Source organism: Lepidothrix coronata, unplaced genomic scaffold (assembly GCF_001604755.1).
Source record: "Lepidothrix coronata isolate B3197 unplaced genomic scaffold, Lepidothrix_coronata-1.0 Scaffold203, whole genome shotgun sequence".
Taxonomy (NCBI): Eukaryota; Metazoa; Chordata; class Aves; order Passeriformes; family Pipridae; genus Lepidothrix; species Lepidothrix coronata.
In genome coordinates, this window is record NW_016690383.1 from 404,921 (window position 1) to 430,835 (window position 25,915).

Genomic DNA, 25,915 nt, shown 5'->3' on the forward strand with positions numbered 1-25,915 from the left:
GGCTTCCCGGGAGTGGGCGCGGCCTCCGCGCAGGCCCCGCCCTCGCGGTGACGCGCGCGCGGCGCAGTCAATCAGAGGCACCTCTGGTTTTCAAACCGGCGGCGCGCGGGCGGCGGGGCCGGGCCGAGAACCGGCACACGAGACCACCCGGGCGGGGCACACACCGACACCGAGAGCAGGCCCGAGAGCGAGAGTGAGGGCGAGACCGAGACCGAGAGCGTGAGCAGGGCCGGCACCCTTCCCGGGCCATGCAGGCCGCCAAGACTCCCGCCGTGAGTGCGGGCCGGGGCTGGCGGGCGGTTTGGATGATCCAGTGGGGCGGGGAGGGGCGAGGGGGCGGTGGCGGTTTCAGGGCGGCCCGGAGCGCTCCCGGTATCTCTGTGTGTGTGTGTGCGTGTGGAGGCGGCGGCACTGCCCGTGCTGCTGCCGGTGACCCTCGGTGTCCGCCCAGGCTCAGAAGCGGCCCCCGCGCATCGCTCTGCAGGAGCTGCAGCTGCAGCCGAGCGCCGACCGGACCGGGCTGACCCCGCTGTTCCACCGGCTGCGGCTCAAGGTCGGTGTGCGGCGGGTAACGAACGGGTAACGGAGAGAGCTGCTGGAGTGCACTGGAACTGGGGACGCTGCAGGGCATAGGGGGCACTGGGCGGGCCGGTGAAGTGAGATAACGCGCAGGTACCCTCGAAATGCCAGGCAGTGGAAGGATTGTAGGAAAAGTTATTGCCGAAGTCGAGAACTCTAGACTTAAAAGAACGTTAACCTTATCGGCGTTTCAAACACCGGGCCCTGGGAAAAGGCACTCCCCCCCTGTTCTTCTCAGGGTTTTTATCATCCCTGCCTGCCCCCCGCTCTGTGGGGGCCTTCGACATGTCTGTAGGACTTATACTTCTCATACCAGGGAGCTTTTCTCTGGAATGGGGGAGGAGAAAACATTAAAACTGCCTGTGGGGAAAGATCCCTCTTCTAGGCAGGAAAGGTTTTTTAAGTGAAAACTAGAGTCTTGTAAAATCTTTCGGAAGGGTCTTCTACCCTTACAGGGCAGTGGGGTGGGGGGAAATGGGGAGGCTGGGGAAATGGAGGCTGGGTGCAGGGGGGAAAGGCTGCCCTGACATCCCCTTCCCCCCAAATGTCCTGTAGGACCATGACTGTGCCACCCCAGTGTCCCGTGCCTGGGGCCCCTGCAGCAGAGTCACCAAGGTGCCTGGCACCCCTGGACCCCTGCGAAGTGCTACCCTACCCCCCTCCAGCAGCACCACCTCAATGCCTTGCACCCCAGGGCCCCAGAACAGCACCACTTCGGAGCCCTCCAGGACTTCTACCCTGGGCCCCCACAGCTCGGAGCTCCCCAGGACTCCCACTCTTAAGCCTGGTGCCTCTGAGGCCCCCAGCAATCCCGCCCTTATGCCTGGTGCCTTGGAGCCCACCAGTAGCACCAGCCCAGAGGCCCCCGGCAGTCCTATTCCAAAGGTCAGCACCCCAAAGCACCCTGACAACACTGTGCCAGCACCTCTGTGCAGCCTGGTCCAGAGGCTCAGCAATACGGAGCCCTCCAGCATCACTGTGCCAGCCTCCACATGCAGCTCCATCCCAGTCCCCAGCACCCTGGAGCCCTCTGGAAACACTGTGCCAGCTCCCCTGTGCAACTCCATCCCTGTGCCCAGCACCCTGGAGTCCTCTGGAAAGGCTTTGCCAGCTCCCCTGTGCAACTCCATCCCTGTGCCCAGCACCCTGGAGTCCTCTGGAAAGGCTGTGCCAGCTCCCCTGTGCAACAACATTTCTGTGGCCAGCACACCAGAGTCCCCTGGAAAGGCTGTGCCAGCTCCCCCGTACAACTCCATCCCTGTGCCCAGCACTCCTAAGTCTCCTGGCAGTGCCACGAAAGCTCCCCTGTGCAGCTCCATCATAGGACCCTGCACCCCAGGGCCTCCTGGCACCAGCTCCACCCCACAGAATGTTTCTTTCCATGGGTGGCAAGTGACACCCCCAGACTTTTCCTGCAGCCCTGTGGCCTCTGAGTCCCCATCTGGAGATAAGAGTGCTGGTCCTCTGCCTTGCCAAGGCACCCCTGAGGGAGCCGAGTCCCCCGCCCCTGCCCCTCGAGAGCAGAGCCCACCTGGACTTGCTTCCATCGGGACAAGTGTGTTGGAGCCTGCTGGGTCAGAGGCAACCATCGCCCCTGTCACCTCTCCTGAGTCGGCCCCAGGTGCTGTGTCCTGGGTGTTACCCCTGGAGTGGCTGGAGAAGACCCTCAATGTCCCATCCCTGCAGCACAGCCTGCCCTTCCACATGCCACAGCAAGATGCCAACTGCAGTGTCACCCCTGTGTCCACCACGGTCACTGGCACCAGCAAGACCCCAGTGGCTAGTGTGGATGCTGGCACCAGCACGACCCCTGTGTCCACCGCGGTCACTGGCACCAGCAAGACCCCAGTGGCTAGCGTGGATGCTGGCACCAGCACGACCCCTGTGTCCACCGCGGTCACTGGCACCAGCAAGACCCCAGTGGCTAGCGTGGATGCTGGCACCAGCACGACCCCTGTGTCCACCGCGGTCACTGGCACCAGCAAGACCCCAGTGGCTAGCGTGGATGCTGGCACCAGCACGACCCCTGTGGCCAGCGTGGTGACTGGCACCAGCACGACCCCTGTGGCCAGCATTGTGGCTGGCACCAGCACGACCCCTGTGGCCAGCGTGGTGACTGGCACCAGCACGACCCCTGTGGCCAGCATTGTGGCTGGCACCAGCACGACCCCTGTGGCCAGCGTGGTGACTGGCACCAGCACGACCCCTGTGGCCAGCATTGTGGCTGGCACCAGCATGACCCCTGTGGCCAGTGGGGTTGCCGGCACCTTCGTGGCCATCCAGGACCTGTGGGAAAGGAGCATAAACAGATCTGGGGGAGGCCTGCTCTGTGCCAAGGACAGTGCTACAGAAACAGACTCCTTGCTCTGGCGGTAAGTATGAGGACATACCCCCCTGGCTGGGGCTGTGGCACCTGTGGGCTGTCCCTGCCCTAAGCCCTCTCTGTCCCCAGCTGTCCCCCGGAGGAGCTGAAGACCCTGCCACGGGCAGAACTGGAGGGGCGGCTGGAGAGCACCCTCATCATCATCGAAGCCCTGGCGCTCCAGCTGCGTAGCTTGCAGGGGAGCCAGCGGCTGCTGCCTGGTGTGGGGCCGGCTGAGCAGAGGGACGCGATCACACAGACGGACATCACCCGCCCTGAAGGGGTAAGAGTCCTCTCTGAGGTGATGCCACCCCGTTCCCCGCAGCCTCGGTGCCGTGACAGTGCCCATGTGCCGCTGGCGAGACGGTGACCCCGGCTGGGCTTCAGCCCAGTGGAGTGGAAGTAAAGCAGGGCTGCTGCAGCACAGCATCACATGCCCGATTGCTGCATTATCACGCCCGGATCAACCCGCTGAGTTTGCTGGATTTGAACCCTTGTGGGGGGAAACATCCCTGGCACATGCAGAGGGAGGATGGAAGATGTCATGGCTGACCAGCTCTTGCTGGACCCAGGGTAGAGTGGGGCTGGTGCTAAGCCCTCTCTGCTCTGCTGGATGCCCTTAGGAGGAGGAGATTTACCACCACCTCTACCTCGAGCAGTGGAAGAAAACAGCGGCCCTGCAGCGGCAGCGGGGAGCAGAGCAGGATCTGCAGCAGGAGCTGGAGCTGGCTGCCAAGAACGTGGTGTGTCTCACTGGCTGCATGCAATGAGTGTGCTGGGTCTCAGCTGGGCAGGGCACACGTATGTGTCTGGCGCTGTCTGCGCCAGCTACAGGAGTGCTGCTGGAACTCCAGTGTCCTTGTCCCTTCCCTAGACCGCCTGGAGGAGCCAGTGCCTCCTGTTCCGGGGCCTCGTGGATGCTGCCTTTCAGAGATTGCAGGATGAGAAGGGAGCCCTCACACAGGAGGTGAGCCCTCACGTGTCAGTCTGGTTCCCCTTTCCCTTGGGTTTTGGGAGATGCTGGTGCTGCCAGCACCCACGGCAGCTGTCCCCAGTGTCTCACAGTGCTGTCTCCTCCTGTAGCGGGAGCAGGTGAGGGCTCTGGTGTCCCAGTGCAAGGCCGTGCTGGAAAGAGTGCCCAGCAAACTGAAGAGCTGCCTGGAGGAGCGGGATGTCATGAGGCAGCGAGCAGACGAAGCCCTACAAGCCAAGGAGGAGGTAAAGGGGGAGCTGTTGGGAGCAGTCTCTCCTGTGTTCATGCCTTTGCTAAGGCATCCTGTGTCTCTGCCCCTCTCTGGGGGGTGAGGGTCTCCTGGCATCCCAAGGGAAAAACCCATTATGGAAGGCCAAGGGTGCTGTGGCTGCGTGGGGAGATGTAGCTCTCTGGATGGGTTTTTGGTGTGGTCTGTGTCTCGCTGGGAGCAGGAATCCTAGGCTGACACAACATGCAGAGATGGCTCCTGGGAGTTGCCCCTCATGCAGCAGCATGCCTGGGGCAGCATCCTCTCCTTTGCAGGGCTATCGCTTCCTGGAGGCCTTCCGCGCCCACGCCAGCGCCCAGATCAGTGCCCGTGACCAGAGCTTGGCCTCCCAGAGAGAGCTGTGCACCCTGCTGGCAGAGGCCATCGACCTGCAGGTACTGAGTGGGGTGGTACCCCCAGCTGCCCCCTACCTGGGTGATCGGGGGCTGGAAGGGCATCCCCATGTCCTGAGCTTGGATGATGCTCTGCGATGGGCTTGGATGGGGTTGGGCGCACCAGAGGTTTCCTGGTGCTGCTGCTGGGAAGCTACTGCAAATTTGGCCTCAGGGCTGTCACTTGCCTCCTCACATGGCCATTAAATGTTGCTTCTCCACCATGGCACCGCTGACTCATGTCTCCTACCCCACAGAAATCCCTGTCTGCCGAGGCTCAGGCTTTCCGGAAAATCAGAGATGTCACCTTTGAAAATCTGCAGAAGGAAAGGAAAGCCATGAATGTGGAGGTGAGGGGTGTCCCGGGGGGCTCAGCCTCTTGCTGCCCTGCCAGTGCTCTGTGCCATGAGCAGCCCAACTGCAGACCTGTCCCTGGTCACACAGCAGGGCAGTGCCATGCTGAGCTGCCTGGTGCTGTCTCCCTTCCCAGCGGGAGCAGGTGAGGGCCCTGATGTCCCGGTGCAAGGCCGTGCTGGAAAGAGTGCCCAGCAAGCTGCGGAGCTGCCTGGAGGAGCGGGATGCCAAGAGGCAGCGAGCAGACGAAGCTCTTCAAGCCAAGGAGGAGGTAGGGAGGTGCCTGGTGCTGAGTGATGTCCAAGGCACAGGGTGATTTGGGGCACCCCATGGGGAAGAGCAGCCTAAAACAAGCACTGTGCCCCCACAGGTGTCCCACCAGCTGCTGGAGACCTCGATGGCCCTGCAGAACGCGGAGGCTCAGCTGGAGCAGCTGACGGTGGCCAACTCACGCCTTGCAACAGGTAGGGGTGGGTAACATGGGGGTTGGTAGCTGCCCCATCCCCACTGCCCCTGTCCTTCTGCACTGACGGCTCTGTCCCTCAAAGACCTGAGCTCCGCGATGACAAATCATGCCAGTGTGGAACAGGAGCGGGATGCACTGCAGCAGGATAACAAGAAGCAGCAAGAGAAGATGGACGAGTGGGTTTGAGCCCTGGGTCCTGAGCCCCTTCTCACCCCTTGCCCCCAAAATGCAGCACCCCCTGACTCCATCCCCCCCGCATAGGCTGGCACAGGAGAACAAGACCCTGAAGGGGAGGTGTGATGAGCTGTGCCAGGAGCTGCTGGAGGCCACTGAGTGGCGGGAGGTAGGAGCTGCCTGACCCTGCCTGCACTGTTAAGTGCTGCTGGCCCCCATGATGGCCTCTCCAGAATGCTGGCAACTGGCCAGGAGCGGGATTAGCCCTCCTGCAGAGGGGGGATGAGCCCTCGAGGGCGGTTGACATCCCGCACGTAGCACAGCTTTTCATCCTGCCCATCGGGTGATTCCCCAGGAGGGGGCTGGGCAGCTCTTGGAGATAATTTTCCCCTGCAGGCATGGAGCCATTTCCCAGCCTGTCCTATGTCCCTAGTAAACTGCTGGTTTCCAGGAGTTATCTGCTGGGATAAAGCTGCCCTTGATTGGAAACAGCACCCTGAGGCAGGGGAGGGTCTGTGCTGGGGGTCCCAATGGGCCCCTCTGGGTCTCTCTTTGGCTGCTCATGGCCATGTCCCTCCACTCTCTTGCAGTTCCTTGATCAGGAGAACAACATGTCCCGCATGCAGCTGCTGGAGGTGGAGGCCAGGCTGAACTCCACACAGGCCACTCTGCAGGAGCGTACCCTGCAGCACGAGAAGCTGATGGATTCCCACCAACGCCTGCGGTACTGCCCCACTCACCATCTCCACTTGAACCCCTCTATTTTTAGGAAATCAAGCCCTTCCTGGGGGCTGGGGGAGACAGAGGGGACCATGGCTATGGTCATTTCTGCCCCAGCCAAGTGTGGTTGTCCAGGTGGGTGGGAGACACTTGGAGAAGCCCAGCAGAGACCCCATCTTGGGGTAAGCTTCCCAAATCTGTAGGATTTGCACTATTTCTCGTTCATGGTGAGAGGCTGGCATGGGAAATGTTCCCATCTCACATCAAGGAGGGGGAATATGCTGCTCCTGCTGAGGCTGATGCCATCCCATAGGGAAGAGCAAGCTGCCCTGAGCAAGGAGGTAGAGAGCACCAAGGCCGAGCTCCTCAATGTGCAGATGAAGAGGAGAAAAGTTTCCTGGTGCTCCAAGGACATTGCAGAGTGCCACATGCGGCTGCAGGAGCTTGCTGACTGCCTCAAGGCCTCTCTAGAAGAGCAGGTAGGAACCTTGTGCTGGGGACAAAGGGCAGTCACACACCCGTGCCTCTCCATGGCGTAGCTTCCAGACCCCTGTGCTTGCTGGGGCAGTCACAAGCTGCACTCTGGTGCTGTGCTCTCCTTCCCCTCTGAAGGATAACGATGATGCCCCATCGAGAAGCAAAGCCTGGACTCCGGCAGGGCGGGCCACAGGCTGGCAGACACCCCGGCGTGCCTGGACCCCTGCCTTCCGCACGCCAGCACACCGCACCCCACACTGCACCGGCAGCTCCTTCGTGGGCAGCGTCCTGAAAGCCATGTCAGGGAAAGGTGAGCTGGCACCCCCTGCCTGGGTTTTGGGGCATGAGGATGGGGATGGCTCCCTCCCGTGCTGGGGGATGTGCAGGGCTGGGCATAGCCTCTGTTCTCTCCTCTCGCAGATGCCAATGAAGCCACCAGAGGTGGGAGTGCTGTTACCAAGGACAAACTCACATCCACACCAAAGCCAGAAGGTATTGGGGCTGTCACCGTGCCCTGGACCCTGCTGCAAAACTGCAGTGCTGCTGCACAGAGTGATGAGCAGGGATGCCTTCCTCTGTGTCCCCTGTGGCTGGTGTCCCTCTGTGCCGCTCACAAGGCTCTTCCCTGCCTCCAGATCCTGAGGAGAGTCTGCTGGAGAGCGTGAAAGAGCTGAAAGCTGTGGTCTCCAACCTTGCCATGCTGAGCTTCCGCATCCAAGAGCTGGAGCAGAGCGAGTTCAAGGCACTGCAGATGGAGATGTGAGTTCAGCAGGGGCTCACATCAAAGGCCAGACAGGGGCATCACTCTCCTGGGCATGGCTTCTCCTGCAGGCAGCCTGCCTGTGTCTGCCTCTTGCCCCAGCTCTGGATTAGACCTCTTGTGCCATGGCTAGATGGGCTTTTTCCAGCTGGCTGGGTTTGGACAGTTGTCTTCTCACACCATGGGGCTGATGGGATGCCCAGAAAGAGGTTTGGTACCTGGTGCTGTGATCCCCAGCCGCTCACCACCACTGTCCTCTCCCAGTTCCGACTTGCAACTCCGTCTGGAGACGGTGACAGAGGAGAACCAGGAAAAGATGGATGCCCAGGCTGCCACCATTGCCAAGCTGAACAAGGCACTGAGGACCAAGATCGAGGTGAGCTCTGCCAGAAGTGGGCCAGTGCTCACCCCAGGGCAGAGCCGAACTGGGACGGGCACTGATCTAGGACACGGAGAAATCTGGTGATGCCCCATGGGTGCTCCTGGCTCGTCTGACCTTCTTGAACATGAGAAAACCCTCTTCCCCACAGGGTGCTGGGGGTGTCCAGGGCTGGGTACTGCCTGACACTGCTTCTTCCTCCCTTGCAGAGTGAGAAGGAGCTGCAGGACGTGGTGAAACAGCAGGAAGAGAAGATGTTGAAACTCATCGACAAGAGTGGGGAAGTCACGGTGTGTGATGGGGGGCACAGCTGGGCTGCACGCTGGGGGGGCTGCTGGTCCCAGGACTCCTCTCAGCAACTCCTCTCCCCCCACAGATGCTGAAGGAAGAGGTTTCCCAGCTGAAGCGCTTGCTCCAGCGTGCAGAGACAGAGGCCAAGGTGCTGTGGGAGGAGATGCGGGAGAAGGAGCCCAAGGTGGACACTGCCCATGTCCAGGACCGGGTCTGGCTACGGCAGGAGGTGAGGCCAGGGGGCTGCTGAGGACTCCTCATGTCACCAACCCTGCCCTGGACAAGAAGAGCTCTCCAAACCTTGCTCCCTGCAACACCCCCCTAGCCCAGGGCTCTTTCCCCACAGTGATCTCAGCAGTGCTCACTCCTTTTGCAGGTGGATAAACTGCGGCTGCTGCTCCTGGAAAAACGAGATGAGAAACGGCTGCTCTATGACAAGTGCCTGGCACAGGTATGGAGAGCCCCAAGGGGCTGCCTTGGCGCCAGTCATAAAATCAGAATGGTTTGTGTTGGAAGGGACCTTTTAAAGATCATTTAGTTCCAACCCCCCTGACATGGGCAGGGCTCCCCTCTCTCTTTTGGGCTCATCCCTGCCCAGGTTTGGAGCAGGCTCCTGACAGGCATCTCCCACTGCAGGAAGCGATGCTCCGTGATGTCCAGAAAGAGCACATGAAAGAGCTGAGGACCCACGAGGAGATGAAGGAGAAGATGAAAGAGGTGAGGTTTATGGTTCATTGCTCACCCTTATTGTGACTGCAGTAAAACCATCTCCCATCCCAAACACTCACTAATGCTTCTGCTGTCCCCAGGTCCTGTCAGCCATCCCTGAGGTGGTGGTGGTCTGCCAGGAGTTCCACAGCCTGCTGCGGTACCTGGGCCTGAAGCCAGACAGCAAGGAAGCTGCTGAGCCGCTGCCCCAAAACCCCTAGCCTGAAACCTTTCTGTTCCTAATGTTATAATTGTTTATTGAATAAAGTTTTGTTGGCGTTTACCCTGTCTGGTGCGTGGATTCAGGAAGCTCCTGGTGCTCTGGGTGGGGACAAATTGTCCAGCCTGTGCCGGCTGCTCCTGTTCCGTCATGGGGCCGTGGGCACAGCTCCTTGCCACCCCAGGGCCTCTCCTTCTTGGCAGGGGCCACATCCCCCGCTGCCAGTGCTTGCTCTCAATGAGGCGCTGCATTCCCCAGGCTCCCACCCTGCGGCCTCGGCAGCAGCCGGACTGTCCGGGCTGAGCCAGCTTCCCTCCCCGGCTCCCCCCTCCTCCTCCTGCCCTAGATTCCCTCTGCGACCCCCCTCCTCCTTCCCCCTCCACTGGGATCATCTGGATCCTGCACACCCCCATCGTGGGGTTGTGGGCACATGCCTGTCGTGTCAGGATGGTTCTAGAGGCTGGATCCTGCTCCTCATACCGGGGCTGTGGGCACATGCCTGTTGCACAGGGACGTTTCCCCTGCCCAGCATGATTCCAGCAGGCAGCATCCCATGGCTCAGCCAGTGCTGGGAGCTCTGCCAGCTCCTGCTCCCAACCCCCCCCTTGGCCCCCGCTGCTGCATGGAGGGGGGCTCCCTTTAGGGGCTCCCCTGCTCCCAGCACAGCTCCAACCTCACTTCCCTCCTTCCCTGCTAGGGCAGCTCCTGCGGGATCCCCATCCCGGTGTTCCCGACCCCAAGGATGCTCCCCATCGCCGTGGGGACCACATGGCACCTCCCTCCCCTGCGATGGCCCAAAATAGCAGCACTCAAACAAGTGCTCTGGTTTTTAATGGCCTGTTTCTCCTGCCCAAGGGGGGGGAATCACCTTCCCCTGCCCTCTGCCACAGCCCTGGTGCTCTGTGCGAGGCAAGGGACTGTGATACCCTCGGTGCTGGCACCCTGATTTCCCCAGGGAATGGAGGTGTTTTCCCTGGGAAATGGAGGTGTTTGGGACCATGCCTCTGCTTCCCGGGTGTGTGGGTGGCCCTTGGGGAAACAGCACTCGCTTCTCCCTGGCATCACCTCCCTCCCTGCTCTGGCTGTGACCCCGCTGGCTGCGGGGATGGCGGGTATGGCCCCCCAAGATGAGAGGCTGGCAGTGGGGGCTCCCGGCTCTGTGATGCAGGAAGAAATGTGCTCCTTTCCCTGGATTAGGGCCACGCGGGGCAGCTGAGCCCTCCTTTTACGGCGGGATTCAGCACAGCGGGGCCCTGGCAGCTGTCCCCGTGGGGTGAGTGGGGACACTGGTATTGTCCCTGTGCTGGTTCCAGCCGGTTGTTTAGGGGGGTTGGTCTCCAGTGAGTGCCCCCACCCTGTCCTGGGGCCTCTGGGGCTCAGCACTGCTGGGGCTTGGTCCCTGGTTGCAGAGGTGACCCAGCCGGGGTGTCTGGAGCATTAACAGTGGGGTGGCACAGTGACCCCAGCCTGGGGGTGGCACGGGGGGTCCCTAGCCCAGAGGTGATGAGAGGAAGGTCTCTGTTCCTAGCTGGTAGTGGAAATAGGGGGGCACAGCGGTTTCCCCAGCCTGGGGATGGCACAGGAGGTCGCTGCCCCTAGTTGACAGTGGCACGAGGGGGGCACAGTGGGTCCCCAGCAGTAGCAAGGGGGTGGCAGACGAGGTCCTTGCCCATAACCAGGCAGGGGTCTGTGGGATAGAAGGGTCTCCAGCAGCAAGTGGTGGTGGCACAGTGGGGTGCCTGTGTGGCACGGGGGGGCCCTGCCCATGGCAGGGGGTGACTCAGCTGTGTCCCCGGACTCTGTGTGTGGGGGGAGCACAGAGGGGTCCCCATCATCAGCGAGGGGCTGCAAAGGGGAGGTACAACAGGGTCCCCAGCCCGGGGTTGTCACCCTGGGGTCCCAACCAGCGCGGGGGTTGTCGCCGGCGGGCGGGGGAGGAGGCACGACGCCGGCGGGGGGATTGTGGCCGGCGGGGGCGGGCCCGGGGGCCGGTCCTGCCCGGTGCCGCCCCGCCGGTCACGTAGCTCTGCGGCATCGCAGCCACATTTACCGGGGGGCCGGAGCTCGCAGCCCGCAGTTCGCGCCCGCCGCCGCCGCCCTACACGGTACGGGGGAGCCGGGGGTCGGGGGGAGCCGGGGGGCTGGGGGGAGCTGCCGGGGGGCAGCCGGGGGACGCCGGCGGCGGGAGGCGGCAGCCCCGCCAAGCCTCTGGGATGTTTCCGTGCGGCATCCCCGGGGGTCGTGCAGGGCTGGGGGGCTCCAGGGCAGAGGGACCCCCGGACATGGGGGTGTTGGGGGGTCAGGGAGACCCCGGAGACTCCCTGTGCGCTGGCGGAGCTCGAGCCTCGATGGTACCGGCCGGGGAATGCGCTGCTCCCAGGGGCATCATTGGCCCCGCGACGGCGCCAGCCTCGGTGTATCGCCATCCCTGGGGTACCCCAAACTCCGAGTACCTCCATTCCTGGCTTGTGCCCCCAGGCGTCTCCCCGTTCCCTATTCCCGGGGTATTTCCGTTCTTCCGGGTTATCGTCATGCCCCGCGTACTTCTCCGCGGGGTATCCCCGGCCCTGGGGTATCACCATCTCCGGCGTCCCCCAAGCCCCGGGTACCGCCAGACGCAGGTAGTGCCTCCCTGGGGTCTCTTCTTCCCTCTTTCCCGGGGTATTTCCGGCCCCCCGGTATCCCCATCCCCGGGCTGTTTCTATCGTCCGCGGGATATTCCCGGCCCCAGGGTACCCTCATCCCCATCCCCGTGCCCTCGGGGCCCTGCCCCGGTCCCCGCGGAGCTGCGCTCCCTCAAGATGGCTGGGCTGGGGGCGGGCTGGCAAGGCAGCAAAATGGCTGGGAACTGCCCGGCATCCTCCAGGAATGCCCGCCACGAGGCTTACACAACACCCCCTGACCGGTGGGGCGGGGGTCCCAGCCCCGTGGAGGGTCCCGGGTCCCCGCAGGAGGGGGGTACGTGTGGTTTCGGGAGCCGCCCCGGTGGTGCGTGACTCAGTCCCCGTGCGCTCGCAGCCACCGCCACCATGACGCACCAACACCCCGCGCTCACGGCCGAGCAGAAGAAGGAGCTGTCGGACATCGCGCTGCGGATCGTGGCCCCCGGGAAGGGCATCCTGGCAGCCGATGAGTCCGTAGGTCAGTTTGGGGAAAGGGGGGATCTGCCCCGCCACCCCTTTTCCCCACCCCGGAGGCTGACGAGGTTGTTGGGTGCCCTCAGGGAGCATGGCAAAGCGCCTCAACCAGATTGGAGTGGAGAACACGGAGGAGAACCGCCGGCTGTACCGCCAGATCCTCTTCAGCGCCGATAGCCGGGTGAAGAAATGCATCGGGGGGGTCATCTTCTTCCACGAGACCATGTACCAGAAGGCTGATGATGGCACCCCCTTCGTCCAGATGATCAAGGACAAGGGCATCGTTGTGGGCATCAAGGTGTGGGGGGGATGTCCGGTGGGTTTGTGGGGTGCTGAGGGTGCTTGGAGGGTGCTGCCGGGGGCTCAGCACTGCCTTCCCTTCACTCCACAGGTGGACAAGGGTGTTGTGCCACTGGCTGGGACAGATGGCGAGACCACCACGCAGGGTAGGTAGAGCGGGCAGGGGATGGGGCTGGGGCCGGGAGGTCTGGGGCCATGGGTCTGGGGCTGTTGGGCTGACGCACTGCCCGGCAGGTCTGGATGGGCTGTGGGAGCGCTGTGCCCAGTACAAGAAGGACGGGGCGGACTTTGCCAAGTGGCGCTGCGTGCTGAAGATCAGCGAGCACACCCCCTCCGCGCTCGCCATCATGGAGAACGCCAACGTCCTGGCCCGCTACGCCAGCATCTGCCAGCAGGTCTGTGTGTGGGGCCAGGCATCGCCCCATGGGGTGGGCAGTGACCTGTAGGATGGGTATTAACCTGTGTGGGCGGGTATTGCCCCATGGAGGCGGGCACAGATCCGTGAGGCTCAGCATTGACCCTGTGCATTGATGACCCCTGGGGATCATCCCATGGGTGGGGCGGGATGTGACCCGTGCGCTAGGTAACACCTCACGTGGGTTATTGGGCATTGCCCCGTGGGGTGGTCATCACTCATGGGATCAGGCATCAGTCCGTGGGGCCAGACATTGCTCTGTGGGGCTGGGTATCACCTCACAGAAAGAGACATTGCTCCATGGGGTCAAGAATTGACCCTCCCAGGCTGGGCATCCCCCCGTGGGGCTGGGCATCGCTGGCAAGGGTTTTGGTGTTGAGCCTTGGGGGTGAGCATCGCTCCCTGGGTGTGGGCATTGTCCCACACAGCCATGGGGCTGGGGGATGCCCAGGGACATCACCGTGACTGCATCTGTCTGCTGTTTGCAGAACGGCATCGTGCCCATCGTGGAGCCAGAGATCCTGCCTGATGGCGACCACGATCTCAAGCGGTGCCAGTATGTGACGGAGAAGGTGAGTGGTGAGGTGGCAGCAGGGTGTGCTGTGCTATGCTGTGCTGTGTCCTGCTGGGGGGACTCCACACTGCCCATCCTCCCCAGGTGCTGGCAGCTGTCTACAAGGCACTGAGCGATCACCATGTCTACCTGGAGGGGACCCTGCTGAAGCCCAACATGGTGACCCCCGGGCACTCCTGCCCCACCAAGTACAGCCCCGAGGAGATTGCCATGGCCACTGTCACCGCTCTGCGCCGCACTGTGCCCCCAGCCGTGCCAGGTACCAGCCCTGGGATGTGGCAGGGACCAGGAGGGGGATGGCCTGCGTCCCCCCGCCCAGTGCCATAACCCTGCTCTCTGCAGGTGTCACTTTCCTGTCTGGGGGTCAGAGTGAGGAGGAGGCTTCCATCAACCTCAATGCCATCAACACGTGCCCACTGGTGCGGCCATGGGCCCTCACCTTCTCCTACGGGCGGGCGCTGCAGGCGTCGGCACTCAGCGCCTGGCGTGGGCAGAGGGACAACGCTGACGCCGCCACCGAGGAGTTTGTCAAGCGTGCAGAGGTGAGGGGGGTGGCCCTCCTGGGAGGGGGTGCTGAGGGCTGTGTCCCCTGGGGTGGTAGGGACACCAAGGGCTGTGCCACCATGGGGTGGTGGAGAGATAGAGGGGTCTGTATCCCCCAGGATGGTGGGGATGCCGAGGGCTGTGAACCCATGGAGGGGGAGGATGCTGAGGACTGTGTCTCACAGGGTGATAGGACTGTGCCTCATGGGACAAGGGATGCCAAGGACCATAGTCCCTGAGGAGGTGACACAGTACTGTCTCCATGGGGCACAGTGAGGGCTGTGTCCCCAGTAGGGGAGTGGGGGGTGCCAAGGACCAGATCAGCTGTGGGATGATGGGGGACACCAAGGGTTGTGCCCAGTGAGATGGGGGACACCAAGAGCCCTGTCCCTGTGGGAGGGGGATGCCAAAGGCTGTGACCCCAGGGACTGGGAGACCCCAAGGGCCACACCCCAAGGGGTGGGGGGAAACCACTGACATTTCCTTTCCCCACAGGTGAATGGGCTGGCAGCGCTGGGCAAGTACGAGGGCAGCGGGGACGACTCGGGGGCCGCCGGGCAGTCCCTCTACGTGGCCAACCACGCATACTGAGCCCCGGCCGGGCACCCCGCCGGCCCCCGCCCCGGCCCCGTCCCCGCCACCGCTCACACCCCGCTTCCACCCCAGCCACCCAGGGGAGCCACCACGCGGGGAGGGGAAGGGGAGCGCGCCCCGCGGGCCGGCCCCACGCTGCCGCACCCGCGCTTGGAGTGGGGGGTCCGGGTTCCCCCGGGCCCTGCAGGGAGCCACCCGGGTGCCCCTTTGGCAGGGGGCTCCGGCCGGGCAGTGAGGGGGGATTAGGGCAAGGCCGCGTGGGGGGGCAGGAGGGGAGGCCTGGGGGTGCCCCTGCCCTGCCGTAGCTTTGCAGTCCTGGTTGCCGCCGCCCTCGGGGGCGCCTGTGTTGTGTTCGCCGTGTGTGCACCCCGTGTACCAAATAGCCTAACAACGAATAAATGGTAGAGACAGCGCTGCGCCGCCTCCTTCCTCGCCGCAGGGCACCCGGGAACCACGAGCTGCCCCATTCCGGGCTGTCCAGTACCCCCGCCCGCTCCGGGCACCTCCCGCAGCCTGTTGTGCTCACTGGTGCAATGAGCTGCGCCTGGTCTCAGCCCACCCACAGCCATCTGGAGGCTCTGTGAGCTCGGCTCTATGAGTTAGGCTGTCCCTATGGGCCACGGGGCGGATGAGGAGCCCTCGAGCAGCCCCTCTCCTCCCCAGTCCCTGTGTCCTCCCATCTCCCAGTCCCGCTGCTTGACGTTGCACCGGAGGCTCCCCCCGGCCCCCGCGCACGCGGCAATGCCGCGTGTCCCTCCGCGGCACTCGTAGAGCGTAAGGCCCGCCTCCTCAAGGCCGGGACATGGTCTGATTGGTTTTTCTGCCCGCCCGTCTGTGCAGAGCGGCGCACTCCGCGCCTATTGGCTGCCCTGGGCATAGCGAGTTTTGAGTGGCTTGGCTGGGCGCAGGCCACGCCCCCCGGCCGGACCAGGAAGTGAAAATGGCGGCGGCGGCGATGGCGGCGGATGAAGCAGGTACTGGTGGGGTTGGCGGTCTGGTGCTCGTTCGCTCGCTGTCTCCCGGCTCCAGTCCCCCGGCCCGCAGGGAGCCGGGCCGGTGCTGAAGTGCTGTTCCTGCAGAGCGGGCGCGGGGCCGGCGCGCCGCCCTGTCCTTCGCGGCCATCGCCGTGGTGCTGGGGCTGCCGCTGTGGTGGAGAACGACCGAGACCTACCGCGCCGCGCTGCCTTACGCGGACATCGACGGGCTGGGCCAGCAGCCGGTGAGCGCCGGGAGGGGCCGGGGCCGGTGTGAGCTCGGGGGGCTCGTGGGCCCGCACTGACGCTGCCACTGTGCAGGTTCAGCTGGTCGTGCCCGTCGCCGTGGTCTTCAGCCCGGGGTCCGTGCCCGGGGACCTGCCGAGCCCGCTGCCGTTCAGGGACGTGCAGGAGATGAAGATTTCCGTGAACCGTGAGAGACACCCCCGCCCCCCCTTGGCTGTCCTTGCCCCATCTGCCCCTCCTGGGTACCCTCGTTCTTCCCCGAGGGGTCCGAGCCTACCCGTAGCTTCTCTCCCGGGCAGCCCGGAGCTCCCCAGATCCCAAACCCACGTTCACTAGCACGATTCTACCGTGAGCCGGCAGTGCAGGGAGCAGAGGGGACAGCAAGGTCTGCATTGTGCTGCAGGGAAGGGACCAGCTTCTCTCCCTGGAGATGTAGACAAGGGAGCCCTGGGAGGGTGGGATGTACCTGGGTGATCAGGGCCTGCTCTGCTGCCTGCACTGACCAGCTGATACCATGTGCCATGATGGGTCACCAGCTGGTGCCCAAAGGACCTTGCGGCATGTGTCCTCCTGGGGTTGCACCTTGTCCCTCTGAGCCACCTCTGAGGGGCCTGGGGACCAGGATTAGCAGATTCATTCAGCTTTATCCCTCTGTAGTGAGAACCAGCGTCACATCCCGCTATGAGATGGCCTATCGGGCCACCACGGCCCAGGAGGAGGCAGCTCTGGCTGTGGCCACTGCACGAGGTACTGGAGCAAGGGACTGGTGAGGAGAGGTGCTGAGCACCTCGTCATTGCTGAGCAAAGGGCATGCTGCTGTGTCTCAGAGGGGATTGGAGTGAAATTCCCAGCCCTGCTGATGACTCTGTGTTCCCCAGAGGCTGACGCTGCTCTGCGCCCACTGCAGGACGTCTCGATGGGCTCCCTGACCATGTACGTGGTCCCCGAAACCTCCTCTCTCCTGCCTCAGGTAGGAGGTGCTTCACCCCTGTGACCCCCTGCATGTCACAGGTGGCTGTCACAGGTGGCACTGAGGTGTTCTCCTGCCCCTTCCCCAGGGCACCAGCGTCTATGTGGGGAGGCACCGCAGCGCCCTGGTGAGGGCCGAGGGGGGCCTGGCTGCCCTCCATGCCCGCCTCCGGCAGGTGACACAGGTGATGTCCTTCACGGCCACCTCCATCGGTGCCGCCCTCTCGGACCGTGTGCCCGACAGCCGGCTCAGCCCTGACGTGCGGCGCTCCCTGAAATCCAGCCTGGGTACGGACCTGACCTGGGGAAAGCCCGCTTTTCCTGGGGGAGATCCCCTCTCTGCTCCACTTGTAGCATCCCTGTGTGTCTTCTGGGCTAACAGACCCCGGGGTTTTCCCTTTGCAGTGTCTCTGGGGCAGGGTTTGTGCTGTGATTGCTGTGATGGGGCACTGGTGTGTGAGTCTGCATTGGGGCAGGCCAGGGAGGAGGGGTCAGATCCTGCTGCTCTAGGGAGCTCTGTGACAGTGCTGGCTGTGCTGGTGCCTCACAGGCCATGGGTCCTTGGCAGGGTATGAGATCACCTTCAGCCTGCTGAACCCTGACCCCAAGTCCCACGCCGTGGACTGGGACATCGAGGGGGCCGTGAACCGCTACGTGAAGCCCGTCCTGGACAAACTGAGCTTGGTGGCCAACTTCTCTGTGGACTCACAGGTGAGACCTGGGAGAGGCAGTGGGGAGAGCCCAGCCCTGGGCTCCCCGGGTGCCCTGGGACGCGCTTCTCTGCCAGCAACGTGTCCCTTGTGTGCCCGCAGATCCTGTACTACGCTGTCCTAGGAGTGACACCACGCTATGACAAGGAATCTTCCAGCTTTCTCCTGAGTGCTCACAGCCTCCCACATGTCATCAACCCCGTGGAGGCTCGCCTGGGTGAGCACCATGCTCGTGTGGATCACTGAGATCTGCCTCATGGGACCTGGCTCTGCTGAGGGAGAGGGGACAGCTGTGCCTGTGGCCTGTGCCCTTTTTCCCTGCCAGCTCTGGATGGGAGCAAGGGTGACTGAGACCTGCCAGTGTGGCAGTTCTGCTTGGGGCTGGCTGTGAAGGAGGAGCTGGGCTCTGGGCTGCTCTTGCTGTCTCTGTTGGCCAGGAGAGTTCTTTGACACTGTCCCACTGCAGGCTCCAGTGCTGCCTCACTCTACCCCGTGCTGAACTTCCTGCTGTATGTGCCAGAGCGCTCCCACTCCCCCCTGTATATCCACGACAAGGACGGAGCCCCAGTGAGCACCAACGCCTTCCACAGCCCCCGCTGGGGCGGCATCATGGTACGGGACCATGGGGGTGCTGGCAGTGCTCGGACAAGGTGGTGGCTCCCCGTTCCCAGCTGGTGACCCTGCCAGCCCCGAGGCTCCAGCTGTGCCTCACTGCCATGCTCTCCTGCAGGTTTACAACGTTGAAGCCCCTGCTTCCCCCCAAGCCTCTCTCCCGCTGCACGTGGACGTGGACATGGCACGAGTGATGGAGGTTTTCCTGGCCCAGCTCCGGTGAGGATGCTCTCTTCTCTCCCTGTACCTCTCTGTGCTCTCCTAGCCCATGTGGAAATCAGTGGGGTCAGAGCAGGCTGGACCCAAGCAGCTCATTTGCTTCTCACACTGTGGGCTCTGGAAGGCTGAAGGTGGCTTTTCGTGGCATTTGAGGCGCTGGCTACTGGCCATCACTGCTCCATGGCCAGGAGTGCTGGCACATCTCCCATCTCTTAAGGTAGGAGGGTTTGCTTGTCCTGCCCCAAATCCAGGAGGCAATTAAGCAGGATGGGTACTGAACATAGCAGGGAATAAGAGCAGGGAGCTTGTAGAAATGCAAGTTTGTGGTATGGGCTGGGACCTTCCCCTCTACTCCCAGGTTACTCTTTGGGCTGTCTCGGGAAGAGCTGCCCCCAGAGTTCCTGCTGGAAAGCCCAGGGAATGAGGGGCTGGCTGACTGGGAACTGGACCACCTGCTCTGGGCCCACACTGTGGAGAACATTGCCACTGTGTCCACCACACTGACCTCGCTGGCCCAGCTCTTGGACAAGATCGGGAACATCGTCATCAAGGATGATGTTGCCTCTGAGGTAGGGCTGGGGCACCCTGAGGTGGGCAGTGGAGTGGGCTGGGTGTCCCTGTGGTCCTCCATGGCCAGGGACTGACCCTTGGCATTATTCCCTCACAGGTGTACCGAGCAGTGGCCTCAGTGCAGACTGCTGTGGCCAAGCTGGCTGTGGGCCACCTGCACTCAGCTTTCCAGGCCAGCAAGGAGGCTGTTACCTCCTCGGAGCGGGCTTTCTTTGACCCATCTCTCCTCCATCTCCTCTACTTCCCTGACGATCAGAAATTTGCCATCTACATCCCACTCTTCCTGCCCATGGCTGTCCCCATTCTCCTGTCACTGGCCAAGATTGTCCGGGAGACCAGGCAGCGTAAGAAGGAGCCCACCAAGATGGACTGAGCCCATGGCATTGGTGCCCTGCCTTGGGGCTGTCCTCACCTCGTGGGGTGTGTTGTCACAGACTCGTGGCCCAGGAAAGTGCCTCAGAACAGTGTAAAGGCCAGGCCTGGCAGCTTGGCTTGGGTCTGCTGTGGCCAGAGTGCAGAATTGGGAAAAGAGGCTGTTTTGGGGAGTGGGAGATGGTCTCAATCGGTGTGCCCTTCCCCAGAAAGGCAGAGAGGAGAGGGAGGGGGCTCCCTGTGTGCACCCCCAGCCCTGTACTGTGTTCAGAACAAGCTGCTGTGTAAATAAATGACCCCCTGTTGTGCGGGGGGGCTGGTGTGGGGCTTTGTGAACCTCCATGAGCCATCTGGGGAGGGGGGGGATGCCTATTGCCCTGCCTTCCCCTGGCCCAGCTTTCCTGCCCCCACGAATTTCTTTGTGGGGTTACTCCTATCTTATGGGTATTATTTTGTGGGGTTACTCCTGTCTTATGGGTATTATATTATGGGACAGGTTTACTCCTGTCTTATGGGTTTTTAGACAAAAATACTCAGTTGTGGGGGGGGCTGGGGGGCAGGTAATGGAGTCTGCGTCCTGTTGAGGGGTGCAGAGCCCCTGGGGGCTGCCACACCTTAACGGGGTCCAGCTCCTCCGCTGTGTGTCAGCCTGAGTGTCAGGGGGTGGGTTATGATGGAGTGCCCCTGTGCTCTCCGCGGCAGGTGGGGGGGTCTGTCCTCACCACACCCGCGTTCCTGGGGGGCTGCCCCCCCCATGCAGGGGCGCTGGCGTGGGGGAACGGCATCTTCTCCAACAGAAGCCCTCCTGAGCCCCTGGGAGCAGCCAGGGGGGCTGCGTTACCCCTTTCCCCTCCTTTCCCCCTCCCTTCCCGCGGACCGGGCGGCGCTGTGCCGCCGGGGGCGGGCCGGGGGCGGTGATGGCGATGCCCCTCCCGGTGCGGCGGCGCGCAGCGGGGCCGGGGCCGGGGCCGCTCACACCGGCGGCGGCGGCGGGGCCATGAAGGTGAAGAAGAGCGGCGGGGCCGGGGCGGCGGCGGCGAGGACCGAGGAGGAGCTGGGCCGAAAGGCGCTCATCGGGCCCGACGACGTGCTGGGGCTGCAGCGGGTCACCAGCGGTGCGTACCGGGGATGGAGCGGGGGGGGGGTGGGCTATACCGGGGAGCCGAGGGGTGTGCAGGGGATGGGGACCGTGTCCCCGTGGGGCTGGCGAGGGGGTTAACCCCGGGGGGAAAGGGAGAGCCGGTCCCCCTCTCCCCTGGGGACAAGGAGTTGGGGATGCAGGGGAAAGGGTCTGTGCCGGGGATCTGAGTACCACCGGAGGACCAGGGATGCCCGGAGCTGGGGATGCAACCCCAGGGATGCGGTCCCTCAGCTCTGGTCGTAGGTCGGTGCTCCTCGCTGCTCTCCCCATCACCCCTTTCTTGTGTCTGTGCCCTAAGTGAAGCCCCCCCACCCTGTGCCCGCAGCAGTGGAGCAGGCTGGATCCCTGGCCACAGCATGGGGGGCTTCACTGCAGCCCATCCTTCAGCCCCCCTCCTCCAGGATCTCCCTCCCCAGTGTAGTACCTCTGGTCTTAAGAGCATCCTGGGGGCTGGTGGGTGGGAGTGTGTGACTGGAGGGTCTGTTGTGCTTGGCAGAACAGCTCAGTTGGGACTGTCTGCTGCCATGGACCTGCCGGGGTAGCAGCATGCAGGGCTGGGGGAAGGCCAGGACAAGGGGGAATGGCTTCATACTGACAGAGGGCAGGTTTAGATATTAGGGAGAAATTCTTCCCTGTGAGAGTGGTGAGGAACTGGCACAGGTTGCCCAGAGAAGCTGTGGCTGCCCCATCCCTGGAAGTGTTCAAGGCCAGATTGGATGGAGCTTGGAACAACCTGGTCTAGTGGAAGGTGTCCCTGCCCATGGCAGGGGGTTGGAACTACATCTTTAAAGTCCCTTTCAACAGAACCCATTCCATGGTAACACATGTGCCTAAGGTCAGCCTGCTCTTGGTGATGCCCAGGGACAATTTGCCCTGGTGCCCCAAAAAGACCTTTTTGCATGTCCTGGGACCTTTGGGTTGTCTCTCAGTAGTGGCAGGTTGGGCAGGAGGAGGGGGCTGGGGGTCTGGCCACGCTCCCCTGTGTCTCACAGCACTCTGATGTGGTGTCAGAGCTGGTTTTGTGTCACAGACCAGGACTGTGGGGTGTGACAAGCCCCAGAGAGGAAGGATGTGGCTGTGGGTGCTGGTGTGTGCAGGCAGCCCTGTGGGGCTGTGTGTGTGAGCAGGATGGGAGGGGACGTGGTGTCAACCCTCAGGAAGGGGTTACAGAGGCTCCTCTGAGAGAGGGGCTGCTGGTGCTGTGGGGTCCTTGGGTCCCCTTCTCCAAGCCAAGCTGCTGTGCTGGGCTGCAGCAGCGTGATTCACTGCCCAGGCCTAGAAATCCCCTGCCTGTAGCAGGGAGAGCCATGCACCAGGCACTGAAGCATCCTGCCAGCATCCCTGGAGGTGCTGCTGTTGGATGGTGAATCCAAGCTGTGTTAAGCGCTGTGTGCTCACTTCATGGCAGCCTGTGTGTCCCTGCCCTCATCAGTGCTGTCTGAAGAGGACAGGGCCACCCTGCACCCTTGCTCCTGGGGTGTGCAGACCTCATGTGGCATCAGTGTGCATGGTGCATGGCTCTTGGTAAGCATCTGCATTCCCAGGGCACAGGGAAGGCTGATCTGGTCAACCTGACTTCTGAGCCAGGCTGGGAGCAGAGGTGGTTGTTTTCTGCATCTTCCAACCCTGGGGAAGCACACCCTGGAGAACAGGGAAGATGTGAAATGCATGAAAATGTTTTGTTCCCCTCCTGCTGTGAGAGTTGCTGGTACCAGGGTAGTGCAGGGGTGCAGATGGGTCATGTCAAACAACAGCCAGGCACTGTGAAGATGTCCCATGGTTCCCAGGGGAAATGCTTTCTGTCCTACTGAGTACATGGGAGCCAGCAAACTGCACCTGAAATCCTCCATGTGGATTTGGGGATACAGGTAAACAACACATCTGTGTTGAGCATATGGTATCTTATCGCCTGGGAATGCTTTGCAGCTCCCCTTCTCAAGCTCACTTTTCCACCTGGTGGGTTTAACAGGGAGCAAAGATACCAGAATATTTTTCAGGTCTTTAACACCTAATGATTATTTGGGGCATTTTGTGACCTTTTCTCATTTCCACGCTCTTAAAAACAGATGGCCAAAAATACCAATGTGAAACTGTTCCACTCTTCTGCTCTGAGCAGCAGGGAAGAGGAAGGACCAGCTGTGAGAGAGCTCATGGCTGCCCCAGGCCCAACCTCTCCCCTTGGAGATGCTGAGTCGGAGCAGACACCACACCCTGTTGCAACAACTCTGGCTTTGATGCCCAAAATTGTGGTACTTCACACAGTTTGAAGTTGAAGGAGGAGTTGGTGGTGGGGCTGCAGCAGAAATGTCCTGGTGCCCTGGGTGTCCTCTCTTTTTCCAGATAGAGGATAATCCCTCTTTATCCAAACTCATGGGCCAGTGGCACGGCAGCTTGCGCTGTCGAGGGACTGTGTAGTTAAGCTGTGTCCTGCCCAGGGTCCTGGGGTGGCCTGGACATGTTTTAACGTTGCTTCAGGAGAGCTTGGTACCACAGGAACACGTATTTTAAGGATGCTTACGCCATGAGTAGCCTGTGTGTTTCTGAAAGGCCTGCCAGCCTGTGTGAGGGGAGGTGGAATGCTAGCTACAGCGTAGAATGGTTTGGGTTGGAAGGGACTTTAAAGACCATCTCATTCCAACCCCCTGCCCTGGGGACACCTTCCACTAGACCAGGTTGCTCCTAGCCCCATCCAACCTGGCCTTGGAGACTTCCAGGGATGGGGCAGCCACAGCTTCTCTGGGCAACCTGTGCCAGGGCCTCACCACCCTCACAGGGAAGAATTTCTTCCTAATAATCTTTTCATCAGGAAGCACAGCTGGTCTTTCCTTTCCCAGTAGGTACAGCTGACAAATGACCAAATGTGAGATGGCTGGGGCTGGGAGGGTGGTGATGCAGGATGTGGCTCTGTGGCAGGACACCCTGTCTGTGGGCAGCCAGGGGAGCCAGCTGGGCTCTGCTCTTAACGTGCCTCTAATAAGCTTAAAGGAGGAGTTGTGCAAACTGCCCTGCATATGCTATGTCCTTTCAATATTAAATTCTCCAGCATCTCTAGGCCTGTAACATTTCTGGGTATGTGGGGGGTCCAGCCCGACAGATCTGGGATGGTGCCCTGGGATATCTGGGCCTTTTGGCCGGGCTGGCTCTGGCGCTGCTCCAGCTGGATCAGGTGTAAGGCGAGTGGAGCATTTCCTTTGCAATTAGCAAGATTTGTTACTCGCTCACACAACTGTGGTCAGAAAAAGCGGAAAAGCCTTATGACGTGATTAATTTAAGATTAGTAAAGGAGTGGGGCAGAGCTCAGTTCAAATTGTAATTAATTACTGAAGCAACCAGAGGATCAGGGAAGTCAGATACGTAACAAAAGACAAGCTCTATCCTCTGAGACTGCCCTGCTTATCACCTGCACACTTTGTCTGTAATACAGGATTAAATCGTGCATTTTAGGTTTTATTCTAAAGCTGATTTTATTTTAGCGAACCAAGGGGTTAAATAATGGATTATATACTTGGAAACAATTTCAAAACAAACCTTATTTTTAAATAAGGAACACGTACATAATCATTTCTGAAAGTAATCTCTTCCTCGAGCTGTCATTGGGGATTTCTTTGAGACTTCTCTAGGCAGCTTTAGCTAAAGGCCAGCCTTGGCTGCCTCAGTGGGTTGAGCAGAGTAGACCTTTCCTGTGTGACTTTCATACCAGTTTCCCTGTAGTCAAATAACCAAAAAGCTAAATAAACCATTTCCCTGCCCTCTGCCTCAGCAGTTCAAGTCCTGTAAAGCTGAACCAGCCAGGATCAAATCCATTTTTAAAGCCATAGGGTTTGGGTAAGCAAGGACCAGGAGGGTACACAGGGAGAGAGGCGTTAACAGGAATGTGAGGCAGATGTGCACGAATCAATCTTCAAAGCTGCTCCTGGACCATGACTTCCCTCCCCAGTTAATTGGGAGAATGTATTTTATTAGGAGCTCTGACGAGCTGCGGGTGTTTTGTGAGGATGTTAATGAATCACTGTTCTGACTTGTCCAGGGCTGTGATGTGTTGATGTGTTTTGATGTGCTGATTTCTTGTCTGAGTGATATCCCAGAGCTGTGCCAAGCTGCTCTCTCCATGACTCTTCCCTCAGCACCCCCACATAGGCTGTGAACCTTTCCAAGGCTGTGTGATGCTGCATGGCTTGGGGTGTTGTGTAGATGAAGGGTGTTTTTGGAAGTCTCACAATACAATATGGGCTGTTAAGATTCTCAGGGGCAGCACACATGGTGTGTGTGTGTGTCACAGGATTCCTCCTTCTGCTGGGATCGTGGGTTTGGGCCATCCCTGGTGGAAATGGCAAAGGTAAGAGGGAAGCTCTGGCATCCACCAGAGGAGTAGTCTGGGCAGAACTGGATGGCTTTGGCTCAGCCCTGTGTAAGAGCAAAAATAGCTGATTTTGTTAATGTTGTACACGTGGTTTCAGACTTTGAGTGCAATCAGCATGAAAAGGGGGCAGGAAAAACTGTTTGGATGCTTTGGAGGTGGGGGAAGAACAGTTCCATCCTTCCTTAACAAGGCCTGCAGGGCTGTGATCAAATTAATTGTGAGAGGGTGAAGTCTGGAAAGCTCTAGCTAAAAAAAAAAGAAAGAAAAAAAAAAGAGATGAGCAGGCTGCCATAAAAAGCAGAGCCTGGTGAGCTGTGCAGTAGGACTCAGCACTTGAGGGGCTCTGGGGACCTTGGAAAGTACCCCAGCTCAGAGCCTAGTGGGCTGCACCCCTCTGCTTCATTCACAGTGTTGGTCAGTAGATGTGCTTCTGTGGAAAAACCCCTGTGGGATCCTTCTAGTGCAGGATTTTTCCTCTGGGGCATCGCAGCAGCCTAATTCCAGAGCTAGATGGGAGGGCAGCTGCCTCCCTCCCCAATAACCCCCCCAGTCTTTGGTTACCAAACCCCATGGCTCTAGAAATGGAGTGGATTCTGGATCCTGGGTGGCTTAGTTTTACAGGACTTGAACTGCTAAGGTAAAGGACAAGGAAGCAGTTTATTTTTTTCTTTAATTGACCTCCTGTCGTCTGGGCAGGTGTGTCAACACCACCTGGAACCTGCCCTGCCTTCCCCTCGAGGTCCTGCACTGTGTCCTGCGTCACTGCTTGGCATCTTCACGGGGTTCGGGCTATTTTTGCTCGCTTCCTTCTGAGACTCTTCAATCTGATAATCTCCTAATCTCCAGCTCCTGGCAATTCCTCTGCAGTTGTCTTTGCCTTATACCTGGCTTAGGTCTTGGGAGTTGTCTTCAAAATAGCTCCTGACCTTGTTGGTTAATGCATGTTAAGAAATAGACCTGCATAGCTGCAGGAGCCTTCTCATTCATTCCCTGAATTCTTGTTGTTGCCTGTGTTGGGGAGAGAAATTCCTGTTTCAAGTCACGACCCTTCCATCA

The 25,915-nt window shown here is 61.0% G+C and overlaps 4 protein-coding genes across 5 annotated transcripts in view; all 4 read left to right on the forward strand.

Annotated features, from left to right (window-relative positions):
- Window positions 1-87: 87 nt before the first annotated feature.
- Window positions 88-9,177, forward strand: SPAG5 (sperm associated antigen 5). 2 transcript variants are annotated; one of them, XM_017832460.1, is made up of 24 exons: window positions 88-272; window positions 452-553; window positions 1,135-2,951; window positions 3,032-3,224; window positions 3,565-3,684; window positions 3,816-3,908; window positions 4,025-4,159; window positions 4,458-4,577; window positions 4,832-4,924; window positions 5,065-5,199; window positions 5,299-5,392; window positions 5,477-5,570; window positions 5,656-5,737; window positions 6,159-6,292; window positions 6,602-6,767; window positions 6,901-7,075; window positions 7,186-7,257; window positions 7,401-7,524; window positions 7,790-7,901; window positions 8,114-8,194; window positions 8,281-8,424; window positions 8,572-8,646; window positions 8,832-8,912; window positions 9,005-9,177. In XM_017832460.1, exons 1-24 carry the CDS (start codon window positions 249-251, stop codon window positions 9,122-9,124), a joined length of 4,386 nt encoding a protein of 1,461 aa, XP_017687949.1. In that variant the 5' UTR covers window positions 88-248; the 3' UTR covers window positions 9,125-9,177. The 2 variants fall into 2 exon arrangements, with proteins under 2 accessions (XP_017687949.1, XP_017687951.1); XM_017832462.1 differs by lacking the exons at window positions 88-272; window positions 452-553 and adding an exon at window positions 593-672.
- Window positions 9,178-11,120: 1,943 nt separating this feature from the next.
- Window positions 11,121-15,099, forward strand: ALDOC (aldolase, fructose-bisphosphate C). The gene is made up of 9 exons (XM_017832635.1): window positions 11,121-11,228; window positions 12,142-12,264; window positions 12,347-12,558; window positions 12,652-12,706; window positions 12,795-12,955; window positions 13,464-13,547; window positions 13,634-13,808; window positions 13,892-14,091; window positions 14,588-15,099. Exons 2-9 carry the CDS (start codon window positions 12,153-12,155, stop codon window positions 14,681-14,683), a joined length of 1,095 nt encoding a protein of 364 aa, XP_017688124.1. The 5' UTR covers window positions 11,121-11,228; window positions 12,142-12,152; the 3' UTR covers window positions 14,684-15,099.
- Window positions 15,100-15,602: 503 nt separating this feature from the next.
- Window positions 15,603-19,686, forward strand: PIGS (phosphatidylinositol glycan anchor biosynthesis class S). Its single transcript, XM_017832641.1, has 12 exons — window positions 15,603-15,660; window positions 15,766-15,905; window positions 15,982-16,093; window positions 16,564-16,653; window positions 16,785-16,876; window positions 16,965-17,163; window positions 17,444-17,586; window positions 17,688-17,802; window positions 18,052-18,197; window positions 18,316-18,416; window positions 18,775-18,985; window positions 19,084-19,686. The coding sequence occupies exons 1-12, from the start codon at window positions 15,627-15,629 to the stop codon at window positions 19,357-19,359; spliced, it is 1,659 nt and encodes a 552-aa protein (XP_017688130.1). The 5' UTR covers window positions 15,603-15,626; the 3' UTR covers window positions 19,360-19,686.
- A 664-nt stretch (window positions 19,687-20,350) lies between these two features.
- Window positions 20,351-25,915, forward strand: part of UNC119 (unc-119 lipid binding chaperone) — a 14,734-nt gene continuing 9,169 nt past the window's right edge. The window contains exon 1 of the mRNA XM_017832630.1: window positions 20,351-20,473. Coding sequence (XP_017688119.1) covers window positions 20,356-20,473 — 118 coding nt within the window. The 5' untranslated portion in view covers window positions 20,351-20,355. The remainder of the gene's footprint in view (window positions 20,474-25,915) is intronic.

What these genes read in the sequence shown, in the direction of transcription:
- ALDOC (XM_017832635.1), top strand. Translation starts at nt 12,153, where the DNA reads ATGACGCACCAACACCCCGCGCTCACGGCCGAGCAGAAGAAGGAGCTG. An exon ending in TGGCGAGACCACCACGCAGG is followed by an intron (nt 12,707 to 12,794) that starts GTAGGTAGAGCG and finishes ACTGCCCGGCAG; the next exon opens with GTCTGGATGGGCTGTGGGAG. An exon ending in ACGCCAGCATCTGCCAGCAG is followed by an intron (nt 12,956 to 13,463) that starts GTCTGTGTGTGG and finishes TGCTGTTTGCAG; the next exon opens with AACGGCATCGTGCCCATCGT.
- PIGS (XM_017832641.1), top strand. Translation starts at nt 15,627, where the DNA reads ATGGCGGCGGCGGCGATGGCGGCGGATGAAGCAG. An exon ending in GATGAAGATTTCCGTGAACC is followed by an intron (nt 16,094 to 16,563) that starts GTGAGAGACACC and finishes ATCCCTCTGTAG; the next exon opens with TGAGAACCAGCGTCACATCC. An exon ending in ACTTCTCTGTGGACTCACAG is followed by an intron (nt 17,587 to 17,687) that starts GTGAGACCTGGG and finishes GTGTGCCCGCAG; the next exon opens with ATCCTGTACTACGCTGTCCT.
- SPAG5 (XM_017832460.1), top strand. Translation starts at nt 249, where the DNA reads ATGCAGGCCGCCAAGACTCCCGCC. An exon ending in AGCTGGCTGCCAAGAACGTG is followed by an intron (nt 3,685 to 3,815) that starts GTGTGTCTCACT and finishes TCCCTTCCCTAG; the next exon opens with ACCGCCTGGAGGAGCCAGTG. An exon ending in CACTGAGGACCAAGATCGAG is followed by an intron (nt 7,902 to 8,113) that starts GTGAGCTCTGCC and finishes CCTCCCTTGCAG; the next exon opens with AGTGAGAAGGAGCTGCAGGA.